This window comes from Branchiostoma lanceolatum, chromosome 3 (assembly GCF_035083965.1).
Source record: "Branchiostoma lanceolatum isolate klBraLanc5 chromosome 3, klBraLanc5.hap2, whole genome shotgun sequence".
Classification (NCBI taxonomy): domain Eukaryota; kingdom Metazoa; phylum Chordata; class Leptocardii; order Amphioxiformes; family Branchiostomatidae; genus Branchiostoma; species Branchiostoma lanceolatum.
Genome location: NC_089724.1, coordinates 30426272 through 30441159, shown reverse-complemented (window position 1 = coordinate 30441159; position 14888 = coordinate 30426272). Strand labels below are relative to the sequence as shown.

Genomic DNA, 14888 nt, shown 5'->3' with positions numbered 1-14888 from the left:
AAATCATTTGGCGAAGGTATGAGGTCGTAGAACTCTTGTTATTTTTGTCTCGATGATACCACACTTAGACATTTCCAAATGAACTGCAGAAATGTTTAAAAAAAACGAATTGTTCAAACACAAACACAGGCACAAATGTTTCATTAATGGCATAGAAACAAAAATGTTTAGAAACCAATAATACTAGTAATAGACACCCAACTTGAAAAAAAAGTATCATGCAATTAAATGTCTTGATAGTCGCTGCTTCTTAAAACTTTCAAAGGAGAGTAACGAATGATGTTTTCATGCCTCAGGTCTGACTCAGATCTCCACCCTGGACGTCCGGCTGCAGTTTTCCCGCCGTCTGCAGAGCCACGTGCTCCAGACCTTCCTGCCCACTGCCTCAGTGGTGTGTACGTCATGGCTCGGCACTTGGCTGCACCCCCGGGAGGTCAATGGGAGGGTCGGATTGGGAATCAGCACGCTCCTGTCTCTGATCATCAAGAGCAGCAATACGAGAAAACCCCAGGTGAGCCTCGTCCACTAAGAAATGTTTTCACGAGCGTTTGTTCGTTGGTTGGGTAGTTATTCAGCTTTTTTTTAAATTTATAAATACTCAAAAAGTTATGCTACTGAAGTCTTCGCCAGAAATACCAAATGACCAGACCTTTGGGACTGGTATGAGTCATAGCTGGTCTTGACCAATGGCTGACATAGGCGATTGTCCCTTAATGGTTTTGCTTTGTACTATGATTCATTCATAGTTTTTATACCCCACTCTTTTGAAAATGGTAGCAACATGCTGAATCATTTGCAACTCTATGGCTAACTCCTCTGGCAAATTATCTAGACTTTTTATTTTCAGTATTTGGCCTTTTTGGCGACGTTTTAACAGCAACTTAATAAGTCTGGTAGAGGCTATAAATGCGTCTCATGTTTACTCCCAGACGAACCTGGTGCGAGCCTATGAAGTGTGGATGATCGGATGTCTCGTTGTGGTGATGCTCACCTTGCTGGAGACTGTTCTGGTCAACTACATCTGCTCAGGAGGAAAGGTTGATATATTTTTTTCTTATTCAGGGTTTCAAACAGATTTTTTTTTCTTTACAGCTAGATTTGTTAGTGGAAAGCTATGCTAAAAGCTAGATTTCTCGTTCACATTCAAGGTTGCCACAGTTCCAAATGCTCTAATTTCTGTAAATCTGCAATGAGTGTTACCACGACAAGTATAGAACGCTCTACAGTTTAAGTTTTGAACTCCACTTTTGCCATGTTGACAAGTGTTAAATTTTCAACATTAAATCATCTAAGTGAAAAGTGTTCATATATGGTTGCACAAGATGCATAACTAAAGATTTTACAGGCTTGCTAGTGCTTAAAGTACCCATCAATTTAAATCTCATGTAAGATCTCCTTATTGAAATGTCTTTAAAATGTTTCGTCAATACTAAGAAAAACACTGTACATGTACATCCGACTCTTAAGTCTTCCTAGAACAGATGACCCTTCGTCCTAATTCTTTCTTTTTTTCTTCCCTCACATACATACAGCTGGCACTGTGGTCAACCATGGTGGAATCAACGCCACGACCGTCCACAGCATGGGCCGGGGAGGAAGAGGACGAGCTGCAGTCAGCTGAGAGAGAGGCGAGCAGAGTGGACTTCTTTGCCAGGATCGTTTTTTCTGTGATCTTTGTGGCATTTTTGATCGGCTACTTTACCTATTATGCCTGAGGAAATACTGTTGCCTGTGGAACAAGGAAAGGGAGGAACATAAACTGCCGGCCCCGGGGTTCGATCCCCCGAGCTTCGGATCACAATCTCACGCACTCTAACCACTAGGCTAAAAGGTCGCGACCCCATAGGTTGAGCAGTTGGTGTGGTGCTATCACTGCTACATGATAGTCCCTGTTACACCTGTTACAATTGCAACAAGGCCTTCATATTTTAAGCTTCAATTAAAGTCAACTTACAGTAAAGTTAGCATCAGAATCTTTAAACATGTACGTCAAAACACTTTTGCTTTTTTGAGTTGTTGCAGCTCAAGCTAAATTTGAAAAAATAAATATTTTTATTGAGAAACAGAATTGCTAACACTAGAACGCCATGGCTTAAGATCTGTGAACGGCTCTTTTTATCTATAAAGTATTGTTAAGAAAATGAAATTACTTAAATTTTGGTTACAAAATGAGAAACACCAAATAATGATTAATCTAAACTTATGTTTCAGTTGAAACTTTACACTTTTACAATTGATCGAAAGCTTGCAATTTTAAACAAAAAAAGTAGTACCTAGCTCCTGTGCTTTATGGACGCATTGTAACCGCCTGTATTGTGTATTGATACTCCTTTGCAATAGCCGTTGGCTACTTGAATAGCCCTAGTTTTATGTATTCATACAGCCGAACAAATATATCAACTTTCAAGTTTATTGGATGGCGTTTCATCACCACCAACCGCCACTTTGTACACTTTAAAATCAAACGTAATAACAACAAGATTGGCAACATAAAAAGATTTTGCCATGGCGACGGTGGTCTCTGTCTTTTGTCATTGCATGGATTTCAACTGTTTCGGAAAGACAGACTAGGTAAAAAGGGTGGTGGACTGGTCACGTATATTTCGAACAACATTCCTGCCCACAGACTCCAAGACCTTGAGGTCAAGGACTTAGAAGTCCTGTGGATCGAGGTCCGGCCACGTCGGATCCCTAGGTCTGTTCCTGTTTTAATACTTGGTGTTTTTTACCACCCTCCGTGTAGAAATAACAAAGATGGAAATGATCAGATTCTGAAATACCTGGTCAACACTATCGATGTTATACACCGTCGCCAACCTCAAGCCGGAGTCCTGCTCTGTGGAGATGTAAACAGACTACCCCTACGACGTATCCATGCCGCCCATCCGTCACTGAGGCAAATCGTCAAGCAGCCCACCAGGGGCACAGCTGTTCTCGACGTCGTGATCACGAATGTTGCTCGGTTCTACCGCGATCCCCAGGTAATCGCACCGATAGGTAGAAGTGACCACGCCTGCGTCGTGCTACAAGCTCGGTCTCCGGATGAGAAGCAAGCTCCAGTCAAGCTGTCTCGTAGAGTAGTCTCTCACTCCAACAAAACAAGCTTTGCCCTCGCCATTGCCTCCACTGAATGGGCACGTGTGCTTCGAGCCACGTCCGTGGAAGAGAAAGTCTCGCCGTTCTACGACACCATCATGAGTCTGGTGGAGCATAATTTCCCGCTGAAGGTTAAGTCAGTTCGGACGAACGACAAAAGCTGGATGACGGAAAGGGTGAAACGAGCGATTTCACAGAGGCAAGCGGAATTCCTGCGACACGGAAAGTCGCCCTTGTGGAAGCAACTGAGGGACAAGGTGAAAACTGTTGTGCAGCAGGCGAAAAACTGGCACTACCGGAACTGTATACAGGATCTAAAACAGGAAAAACCGCGCAAATGGTGGTCCTGCATAAACCGAGAGCTTGGCAGATCGCAGGAGAAGCCGAAACGTTCTGTAGCGGATGGGACCCCAGAGCAAGTGGCGGAAACGATCAGCCAACACTTTTCTGAGGCATGGTGTCAGGGTGCGCCACTCCACATGTTTCCTCTACCACTCGGTGAACCTGGTCCTGAACTGTGCTCAATTGGGGAGGTCAAGTGTCTTCTGAAGTCTGTCAAACCCAAGAAGGCATGCGGTCCAGATAATCTACCGAACTGGATTCTAACGGTGTTTGCAGATGACCTTGCCCCGATTATAGCCCACTTATTCAACACCTCATACGAAGAAGGAACAGTACCCGTAGCCTGGAAGTCAGCAAACGTGGTCCCGGTGCCTAAATTTGCCGGCGCATCTCAAGCCCGTGACATGAGACCAGTGTCCCTTCTCTCAGTCTTGGCAAAGCTTCTGGAGAGGTGCATCTTGAAAAGGCTACTACCTTCCATCCAGACTGTCATCAAGGACCAGTACGCCTACGTTAAGGGTTCCTCAACGACCCTGGCTCTGGTTCGAATGGTGCAGACGTGGCTGAAGGCTGTGGACTCAAACAAGCCGACCCTGGTCAGAGCCATCTTTGCGGACATGAGTAAAGCGTTTGACCGTGTGGACCACGCTCGGCTTCTACAGCGAGTCATTGACATCCACGTTAGCCCTTGCATGCAGAGGTGGATCCACAGCTACCTTCAGAACCGCCAGCAGAGAGTCGTAGCCGACGGCGCGTCCAGTTCCTGGCGCACCCTAACGTCGGGGGAGCCACAGGGAGGGGTTCTTTCCCCCTACCTGTTTCTTCTCTTTATGAGCACACGCACCACTGTACATGACGACACCATGAACGTTGGGTATGCCGATGACGTTTCTCTGTCAAGAACTCTCTCTGTGCCCTTAGCCGACCAGGACACAACTGTAGAGGAAGAGTCTTCTAACCTCAACTCCTGGGTACTAGACAACAAGATGACGCTGAACGGTGGAAAGAGCATGCTTCTTCAGATCTGTTTCAGCAGATCAGTTCCTACTCCACCCACGGTCACTCTCGGAGGCCAACCAGTACCATCTGTGGACTGTGCCAAAGGACTAGGTTTCGTCATAGATAAGAACCTTACCTTCAACGAACAGGTTACTTCAATGATCAGTAAAGCATCGCGTAGATTACACTACTTGCGTTTACCGACCAAACAAGGCACCAGCCTACCGGACCTTATACAAATCTATCTTGCACCGTTGTACGGCCAGTACTCGAGTACTGTCACGTGTTACTGGTTGGGTGCACTAAGGAGCAGGAACTGGCCATTGAGAGAATCCCCCGGGATTCCTTGGGAGGAAGACGATCCGTACCTGACCTGCCCACACTGCAGTCGAGAAGGGAAGAGGCAGCAGTGAACCTGTTTCAACGAATGCTCCGTGTGGACCATCCCCTACACGACTTGGTGCCACCCACGAGAACAGGAGCCACGGGACTCTCACTCGGAAACTGTAGCTCAATAAGCGTTCCGAAAGCACTAAGAGGCTGAGCAACTCCTTTCTGCACACTGCTATTCGGCTCTATAACAATGAACTCAATCAGCAGTACCATCAGCACTGTTTTTATTGTATCATATGTTATATGTATTATATTGTTCTCTTTCTTTTCACGTTATGTCATACGTGATAATGTATCGACGTGGCTAACTCGATTTAAGAAAGTTTGGATTTTATTGTGCAAGTTTTTCGAAATGTAATGATATTGTGATTATGGGAATTGTATCAAGATTGTATGTGGAAACCCTTTTTGTAATAAGAACGGAATTCGGATTATGTTGTAACGTAATCCGCGAGCTTCTTACCGAATAAAATCATCATCATCATTCGCGCGGGCATCGATTTTTGTCCGTTTAAAAACCGCCTGGTAGCCAAACTCCCCTGTCAAATTATTCTCCCCATAGGCCGGCGTAGTCAGTCTGGTAGAGACTGGTGTAGGATGACCATTGACCGCCTTGTAACATCTTGCCAAATGGCCACAAGTGAAGGTTTGCCAGGCATTTTCACGAATTGTTTAAATTTTGGTGGATATTGTTGGCAGGCTTTATGGTTACTGGACAGTCATGCTTAATTTCAGTAATGCTCCTTTATTCAGGGGTCGCAAACTTTTGAACGTCAGCCTCGCATATGCATGGTGTTTTAAAGAAAGGGTGACCTTATATAACCTCAACAATAACGGACGTCACAAGGGGCGATGTGTGTGATATTTACCTACCTTTAATGATCAATTATCCTGTTACAATTTGAGAGGTATGTCAACTACTTTATCTAGTCTACGTAAATAACCTCACATGAGAGCAGATGTGCAATCCAAAGGTGACTTTTGGACATGTCAACGGTCGTCTCAAACTGCAACATTTGCGAAGCTTTATAGGAAGTGACTCGCACTGTCGTAAATGTGCTCACGGCGTGCTTATGAAACGTGCGACGTCACAAGAGGGTGTGTTCGCTCGACTACGATCGTATTATATAAAACCCGTTAAATTAGACGGTGCCGGTACTGTAGAACTGCGACACGACTGATCCACACACGTCGACGTCTTCTAGTTCTACATTCTCGTTGCCCTGAAAATGAGTGCCGATTGCAGCATGTTGACAACTCTTCCGCTGAGTTGGACACATCTCGTGGCCTTTGCCGGTGGAGGCGCGGTGTTTGCCGCGGTGTTCTACTGTTCCGGGCGACTGTTTTCACGATTGTCACCGGCGTTCTGCTCTTTTGGCCCAGACAAGCAGGCTGAAGTTCGGTATAAGTACGTATCTATTTCTACCTGTATGTGTCTTTTTATCTGTATTGTCATCGATCTAGCTAGGTAGGTATCTAGCTAGATAATTAGACCATTTCTGCAAAAAAAAGCGTAATAGCGCGCCTCCGCATACTACGAATCTAATGCCAGAGGGTTTAAAAGATAGCCAGATGGGCAAAAAATAAGAAGCCTAAATCTTTGAAATAGATACCAAAAACGTTATAACAAGAATTGAAGAAACCAAGGCTGTCCCTTTTTAACCTCTTTGAAGAAACTAAACATGGTATCACAGCAGCTATCCTTTATATCTGTTTTCAAGAAGTGTAGAAAGTAACGCTAGTGTGGGTGCCTACTATCACTTCGATTATGTATACACTCAAGGCTAAACATTGTAGCTACCACACTGGTGTCACTTTTACAACTGCGCTTAAGGCTACCACGCTAGTGTCACTTCTACCAAGAAGGTTAACCTGCTTGCCTACCAAACTGGTTGCACTTCTACAACTGCACTCGTGGATACTTCAATAGTGTCACTTCAGTCTACCTCAAGACTACCTCGCGAGATGTTTTCCTATTTTCGGTGTTTTCCATAACCATCATAGAGGAGAAGTAAAATTCGGTGGTGCAATAAGACGGAACTCAATATGCGGGTGGATACAATCCATAGGTTTTGCTTGCTGTCGCCTCATCTGGTTTCATGCCATCATGCATTATTAGACATGATTGAATCATTGTTTGTTTGTTTGTGCCTTTATCTAAACTCGATGTTTAACTCTATTAAACATAAGGCTGCTTTTCGTAGAGGTCGAGATTCAGGAGGAGTGTCGAGGGGTCAAATATTTCATATTCTTGGTCAACAGAGTTGACTCAAAATAATACAAAGAAATATCAACAATGATAACTAGATTATAGTAACGAACAATAATTATTATGTCAAGTCAAGTCAAGTCAAGTCAAAAGGTCTTTATTAGCATTTGCAGACATTGAATATAAGTCTGAATTACAGCTAATTCACACAAATTAATTTAAATATTCATAATTTTCAAGTGGAAAGTACTTATTTAAAAATCACAGAGATCAAACATACAATAACAAGTTCTAAAATACGCATTATATAAGTCATTAAAATACAGAAATAATACGAGTGCTTGTAATCTGTATGAAGGTATTCGACATTATGAGGTTTAGAGAGATTTGTTATGCAGCAGCGTCGCTTGGTACAGAAAATATATTTTAAGTCTCTCAGTTCTACATTTCGGCAGTGAAAGATGGGTGTGGTTACGTAAAGTCCTCCCAGTTTCTTCTTTCCTGTCATTGGTGATCATGTAGTGCAGGGGGTGGTCGTTTGCCCGCATCTGCGTGAACAAGTCTCTCGCTGCTTCTTCTCGTCTTGACTGCAGGGTTGGCAGGGGGGAAGACGTCGGACTGCTACTGTTTCTGTTGATGATTCTCAGTGCCCTTCTCTGCACAGCCTCGAGAGTGTTTCTTTGCGATACAGTGCATCCAACATACAAAACATGAGCATATTCCAATACCGGTCTAACAAGAGTCGTGTAGACGGTGAGCAAGTCCTCGGGAGGCATACCTCCCTTCGCAAGAAGGCGAAGGAAATGTAGACGCTTGGAACCTTTCTTTGTTACGTGTGTAATCTGACTGTCCCATCCAAGGTTGGAATGTACCTTAAATCCCAGGTAAGAAGCACAAGTAACCACTGGTACTTCCTTTCCTCCAAGAATAAGGGGCGGTGGTTCCGGAGGGGTTTTCGCGAAACACATTCTGAGTTCAAAGGATTTGTCTCCATTCATGATCATGTTATTTTCGGCGGCCCAGGAGTCCAAGTGTGTGGTTTCTTCTTGCATTGTGTCGTCCGCCTCGACATCAGCACAAGGAATGGTTCGAGACAGACCAATATCGTCCGCGTAGCCATTGTTGTCTGTGGTCTCATACCTTGTGGTTCTGGAGGACATATAGACTAGAAACAGGTATGGGGACAAAACGCCCCCTTGCGGAACGCCAGAAGTGACGTAACGCCAACTGCTGCACTGATTGTTGGCGATCACACGTTGAGCTCTGCCAGACAAATAGCTGTTAATCCAGGCTAACATCTTCGAGGGCGTGCCACGAACGGCGAGGTGCTGAAGCAGTATTCCGTGGTCGACTCTGTCAAAAGCTTTTGACACTCAGCCAGCAGCACACGGACCATTGATGCTTTCTTGGTATCCAAACCTTGTAACCATATGGCTGATATGCTTTGAGAAGAGCAACAGTGGTTGATGACTTGGGCATGTAAGCATATTGGTCCCGTATCCATGGCTTCATAATGGGCAGAAATTTGTTCTTCTGTCCTTATGTCCAGCATTGTTAGATAAGGGTCAGTTACGGTACTCTTTTTATTGTTATAACATTAAAAATTGATGTTACATTTTAGGGCAGCGACCGGTGTTTGTTGCGGAATAATCGGCATACTTGCAGGTTATGTCAGTTTACTTGGACATCTAACTTTGGACTTGATAAGGTATATGTCATTCATTGTCTTATTAATTGACCATTCAACGGTTGGTAAGATTGCAAAGGTGGTATAGCAAAAATGTAATCCCGATTGAGCGCATTGAAATAATGAATGTCTCAGCCCATTTTCAAGCTCAAGCTCATGATCAATATATAGAATGTATATTGCCAGTGCTGAGTACTTTATTATTTCCGCATCTAAATAGGTAATAGAAGTTGGCCAGCCGATAGATATAGTTACAGCCTGACGTGGGAAACTGTATCTATCGTCTTACAGACTCCTCTGGTATGTTATCTGTCTATTCGGCCTATATCTACTTTTCCAGGCAAGTCTGGAGCCTGGTAAAAGGGACAACTAAAATGCCTTGGTCTCGTACTGAGGAGGCCACCTCAATGTATAGTAACTAGTATAGTAGACAATGCATATTGTGTGGAGTTTGTCAACCCCACAAGAATATCTAGAAGAAGTAGACGTTGATAGGGTCATAAAACATAGATCCCTTACTCGAATGTTTTTTTTTTCCAGCCAAGACATAAGTATAGTGCGGCTTACGTCTGCCTTCAACCTGGGGCTTCTTTTGGCAGGTGAAATCATGTTTAATTCGTCATACATGTATAAATTTTTTACTCACTCACATAGTTTTCATCTTTCTGACCCAATACCTCTGGACACGTGATTTGACGCACCAATCTTCCCCCGACCGGGACGGGGGGAGATACTGACTGATTCCTTCCTGAGTCCAATGTTTATGTTGGTACTTTTCATAATGTGATTTACCAACTCTACCCAGATAAAACTTCATGGCCTTGTAACATTTGCATTTGTTTCCAGGCTTCTTCGTCACATTGTTTTCTTTTGTCCATGTATGCAAAGGCTGATAAAAGGGCCTAGCATCGTGTGTTGGAATAAGCAGTTATCATGAGCGGATATAGCAGGAACAGATAAAAGCAAACATTAAACATCATATTTCGTCAGCCCATCGGACAAATGTTTATTTTCAGAGACCTTTTAATGTTGACAATCTTTCCCCTGTTCTTGCAGACGTAGTGATCAGCGTAATAAGTGTTCCACTGACCGTGCCAGATACAGCCGGGACTTCTTATTTGGCTTTGCATCACGCCATTACGGCTTTTGCAGAGCTTACGTCACTGGTAAGATCCATCATATCATCATCACCAAAGGTTACATGTATCACCACTTCCAGGCACGCTACTGTTGTGTAGTGTTTTATCTCCATGAAAAAAATAATTTTTCATGGGTATATTGTTTTGCGTGCGTTTGCATGTGCGTTTGCGTGTGTATATGTTTGTGTCACCGTATGCTTAAAGTCAGCATAACTGTAGAACGTGTACATGGATTGTAATGGTATTTGGTATGTGGGTAGGTGTTGGGAGGGGAAAGGTCAAGGTCGATTTTGGGCCCCCTGGTATGTGTCACTGGAACTGCAATGGCGTATTTGTAATAATCTTCTAAGGAGAATAACTGAAGAAAGGAACAACAGATTTTTATGGGTTTTTTTAGTATGCAGGTAGGTTGGACAGAGATGTACAAACTGAAGTGCAAATCAAGCAAATTGGGACTGAATTTGCATAAGTAACGAGGAATATCTACACCTCCATTCTAGGCATGTGGTTGGAGGCCATACCTGTCACATTGTTAGTCTCAAATCTAGGACAAGAATTGCCCAGGTCCCAACAGCTGGTAATGAGGAAAATCTATACCTCCATAATAAAACACATCATATATAAAACCAAATTTCATGGAAATTTTGGGTCTTCAGACTCTTGTTGGTGATATCCTCCTTCGGGCAATACAGACCAGTTCTACTTCATACTTTAGCTAGGTGCTGTTCAACGGTTGCAACTCCAGCCATGCATTGTGATGGGGGTGGATAGGAGGGGGGATAGACAGGTTTGGGACTGCATTCTTGACCGATGCACAAAATACACAAAATGCACATCGAGATCGGTTAAATCTACCAAAATACAGTATGATTCGATGAGCAAACATTACAGGTTGCTATATTTCGGCATGAAATAATGTATTTGTATGAGATTTTTTAATTTGCCTGTAAAAAAGTACAGCCAGGGCTACCCAACTAGCTGACGGCTATTACAAAATGTTAGCCCTGGTAATTAACTAAACACTATAATTTGGTACGGTGTTATCTCAGGATTACTGAAACTGCAATGCCACAGACAGTCTGTTCTAATCAACTCTCATCAGACTACACTTATACGCCATGTTTTTTTTAAAGCGGTAACTGAGTCATTTACACAAAAAGTGTGGTTAAATCTACCAAAATACAGTACGAGTAAACATCACAGATTGCTATAATATGGCATAAAGCAATGTATATTTGGCCCTGGTGACAAGAAAAAGACGTTTGCACACAAAGAGTAGTGAAACTGATTTCTCATTATTGCTCTTTTTAATAGATTAACGGTCTGGACCCGTATGTGGTGATGTTTCATCAAAGAATGGAGTTGATAAATATACCTGCCAGATTACGGTATCTATCTATCTATCTATATAACTATATATATACGTAGAGTATGAATAAATATATAAATATACATCTCTCTCTCTCTCTCTCTAGATATGAATTAATACATATTTACATTATATATATGGTGTGATAAACACCAAAACAAACACCGCTATCTCACTCCAGATTTATACTACGGACGCTGGGTGTTTCCCGACATGCACCGGGGTACCTGGAATTGTAGGTAGGGACACTAGTCTTCTATCTGTACATCAAGGTTCTCGTCCTGCCTTTCTACTTGTACAACCTTGCCTCGTTAGTCCTACCTCAGATGGACGAGATAAAAAGGTACGTACTACCAACATAAATGTCAGTTGTGCAACGGGAAACAAACTAAATGTGAGCTTAGTCAAATTTTATTTCTAGTACTGCACAGAGAAATCTATGAAGCTAAGTGAACACCACAAAACGATCAATATTTTTTCTTTATATATGGTGGAATATAAATATCCTAATACAAACAGCAAGATATGGAACTATCAGGCGTCAAGCTGTTTTGTTACTTGCAACGATATCAGAACTCTTGTATCTATACTTTTCATTCATTTTCCTTTTTTCCTTTTTCGACAGTTGTGGATACCGGTTGTGGACTGTGCTGTTCGTCTGTCAGCCGTTGTTATATATGATGGTTGTGTACTGGTGGTTCGCTGGGTTCATGAGTTTGAAACGGTATCTGATGTGCAGGAAAACAAAAGTAAACTAGTTTACAGCCCAATCGTGCTTAAAGCCAAATCGAGTTTCAACCTTCTCGTATCTATCCCTATAAATCTGGAGTGAGATAGCGGTGTTTGTTTTGGTGTTTATCACACCATATATATAATGTAAATAGATATTAATTCATATCTATACATCTATACATCTATATATCTATACATCTCTCTCTCTTTCTGTCTCTCTCTCTCTATCTCTCTTGCATCGGACGAATCAAAGCATAAAAAGCACTAATTCATTGAAATGAAATGACTCCATCTCACAAAGATATGACATAGTTTAATTCTTGTACAGTCAAACCTGGTTGAGCAACCACCTGGCGCAGGCAACCACCCGCCTTCAAAGGACACATTGAAAAAGTCCCGTCCATTTTTACATGGTTAAGACCGTCTCCCAAGCAACCACCTGTCTTCCCCAACCAGCAACCACTTTTTTCAGTCCCAATAGGGCATTGAACTTCTCCTGAACAACCAAAATGGATTGACAGCAAATAACAACAACAATGTAATTCTAATTTCTGCTTATCTTGGCAAACATATAGTTGAGCATTCATAACGGTAGCATTAGTACTAAAAATTTTAATTCACAAATCTAAGACACTACTAGGTGTATCTTCAATGACTATCTGGCCAGATTTGGTATGTTCTGGATATTTTCTACAAATACAACAATATCGTTAAGGAGGCAAAGCTGTTGTTGACCTCTTGTTATGACGTGTGCACGACCGCAGGAGGATTCTCAGTAGCGAGGGAAGAACTGTTTCCTCAGGGTCTCCTGGGCAGCCAGAGCCACGGCAGGCCAGTCCTTACAGCGGTCAGCCACGTTGTTGTGGGGGTTGGCGGGGTCCAGGATATGGGGGCTGCAACAATGAGAACGAACAGTCAGTATTAGGATTACGCTGAATTCGGGCATAGAAAGACATGTGTTTTCGACAGAGCTGCAAGATTTTGTGTAACATAAGATTGATAAAAGAATGGATGATTTATGGCAATCTTATCTGTTCGCTCTCGTGTAAAATATTAGTCCATAAATGCAGACCGTAGGCTCGTCATTTCCAACATGCGGGTGTAAGAGTAGTTCTCGACCGAGAAGGCGTTGATGCTTCTGTAGTCACTCTGTCGATGCACAGAAGCTCCAGTGGGTAGGGCGTCAGGCTGGTTTCTGACACACAAGATGACATTGTTCCAAGTGCAAAGAAAAAAATCAGGCTCGGAGAAAACACATTACTTAAACTAGATAAAGAAACCCATTTCAGTGGGAGTCGTGTGAAATATAAATAGCAACAATCAGAATCAAGGAAATTCAATAAATCTTAAGGTTTAGTTATCATACTGACTCAAAGTATCTACTATGAGGTTTTACCCACCTCCACATCTTGACCAGCCGGATGAGGTCCTTCACTTCTGCGGGCTGCTTCCTCACAAAGTCCCGCTGCAGCTCGGGTAGCGCTGCTGAACAGTTCTCCCTGACACTACTGCTCAACTTGTCCATCATTGCGTACAGTGCTGCCTTCTTTTCTGTGAGAAGATTTAAAACACACCCTTGAATGGATCGTGCCATGTTTGCTGTTTGTAATTTGTAATTCTAATACATGAATTCTCATTGTAGCGCGGTCAGCTTATATAATGATGATAGATATGATTTCGAGAAATGAAGCAAAAGTAACGAAACTAACCACGGCTTGGATTTTCCCCGAGTAGATCTCTTGCCAGGCGTAGGTCCACGTCATGTGAGGCGTGGTCTGACCTGTTCACTCTCAGCTTCACCGCGTGGCTGGTGCGTCCCAGTACCTCCGGGTTATTGGCGATGCTGGAACTGAAGTTAGAATCCATTGTCATCTAGACTTAGATCGGGCTTGTGGGTATTCCTGGGACGGGGGGTATCCCCCCTTCCCCTCATCAAAACGCCCAAGCAGTATGGTGTATGATCACCAAATTTGCAGGGGGTACATGTAAATCGTTAAATGTAAAAGTATTAACAAAAGACAAAAAAGGGTGTCTTATTGATATTGAAGTTTTGTAAGATTTCTGGTGTCAATTGCAACCGCATTGACGTCTAAATTATGCAAGAGAAGGACGTCATAAGTTCTTCCGCCAACTTGAATCGGCATCTTGAATTTTTGGAAAATACTTTTTTCTACATATACTCCAAAATACCATTAATACGGAATAGAAACGTTCAAATGATTTTTTTTGTGAAACAAGGAAATGACGAAATTCAAGTAACAATATAGATATTTAAAGATTATACATTTGCTTTTGTTATGACCCGCCATAAGCACTTCGTTTGATTTAGCGTTGACAAACACTCGCCACTTTGCCGTTCCTGGGAATCTAAAAGTCGATAGGCCAATCTATGAAAAATACTTCAACAAACCTAGATTCCCTTAGCTCGATTTCCGCCCACTTGAGGTGAAGCTCTAGCTGACGCTTGTAGTCATAGCTGTCCATTGAAGGCAGATTGGAGGTGAACAGCACGCAGTCAATGTCAGACTTTGACTTGATGGCGCATGCATGGCCATTCCCTTGCCAAGCGAACCACCTAAGGTAAGAAACGTGGTATAGGCAGAATATCATCATATTTCTGTTGTCTTCACAAATGCCCTGGGGAACAGTTTCTTTTATGGTAGTTTTTTTATTGCTTTTTTTAAATGATTGTCAAACAAGCATCGTTACTGTTCCTCCTCTTTTCTTTCTTAATACTAGGCTCTTTCTTCTTTTCTTTTATTATTTCTCTCTCTCCCCTTTTCTTTCTTTACAGAAACAGAGCTCAATGTTCCGCAACCTCATATCTCCGTGAACTTTTCTGTTTATGCAAATGACTCACACATTCACATAATATATGCTTGGTCATGAATACCTTTATCTAACTTGGACATGATGCAATTT

General features: G+C 42.6%; 1 protein-coding gene and 1 long non-coding RNA gene across 2 annotated transcripts; one reads left to right on the top strand and one right to left on the bottom strand.

Annotated features, from left to right (window-relative positions):
- The first annotated feature begins 152 nt into the window (after nucleotides 1–152).
- On the top strand, nucleotides 153–1985 carry LOC136429359 (uncharacterized). The gene is made up of 3 exons (XR_010754750.1): nucleotides 153–511; nucleotides 930–1037; nucleotides 1533–1985. It is a non-coding gene; the product is annotated as an uncharacterized lncRNA (long non-coding RNA).
- A 10753-nt stretch (nucleotides 1986–12738) lies between these two features.
- Nucleotides 12739–14878, bottom strand: LOC136429544 (2'-5'-oligoadenylate synthase 2-like). Its single transcript, XM_066419378.1, has 6 exons — nucleotides 14871–14878; nucleotides 14377–14541; nucleotides 13676–13815; nucleotides 13367–13517; nucleotides 13039–13161; nucleotides 12739–12859 (listed from the first exon to the last, which is right to left on the bottom strand). Exons 1-6 carry the CDS (start codon nucleotides 14876–14878, stop codon nucleotides 12739–12741), a joined length of 708 nt encoding a protein of 235 aa, XP_066275475.1.
- Nucleotides 14879–14888: the final 10 nt, after the last annotated feature.

Bases quoted from the DNA above. Each gene is read 5' to 3' on its own strand.
- LOC136429544 (XM_066419378.1), bottom strand. The intron at 13,816-14,376 runs GTTTGTTGAAGT...TTCTAACTTCAG, and splicing joins ATCGAGCTAAGGGAATCTAG to TTCCAGCATCGCCAATAACC. The intron at 13,162-13,366 runs GTGGGTAAAACC...CTTGTGTGTCAG, and splicing joins CGGCTGGTCAAGATGTGGAG to AAACCAGCCTGACGCCCTAC.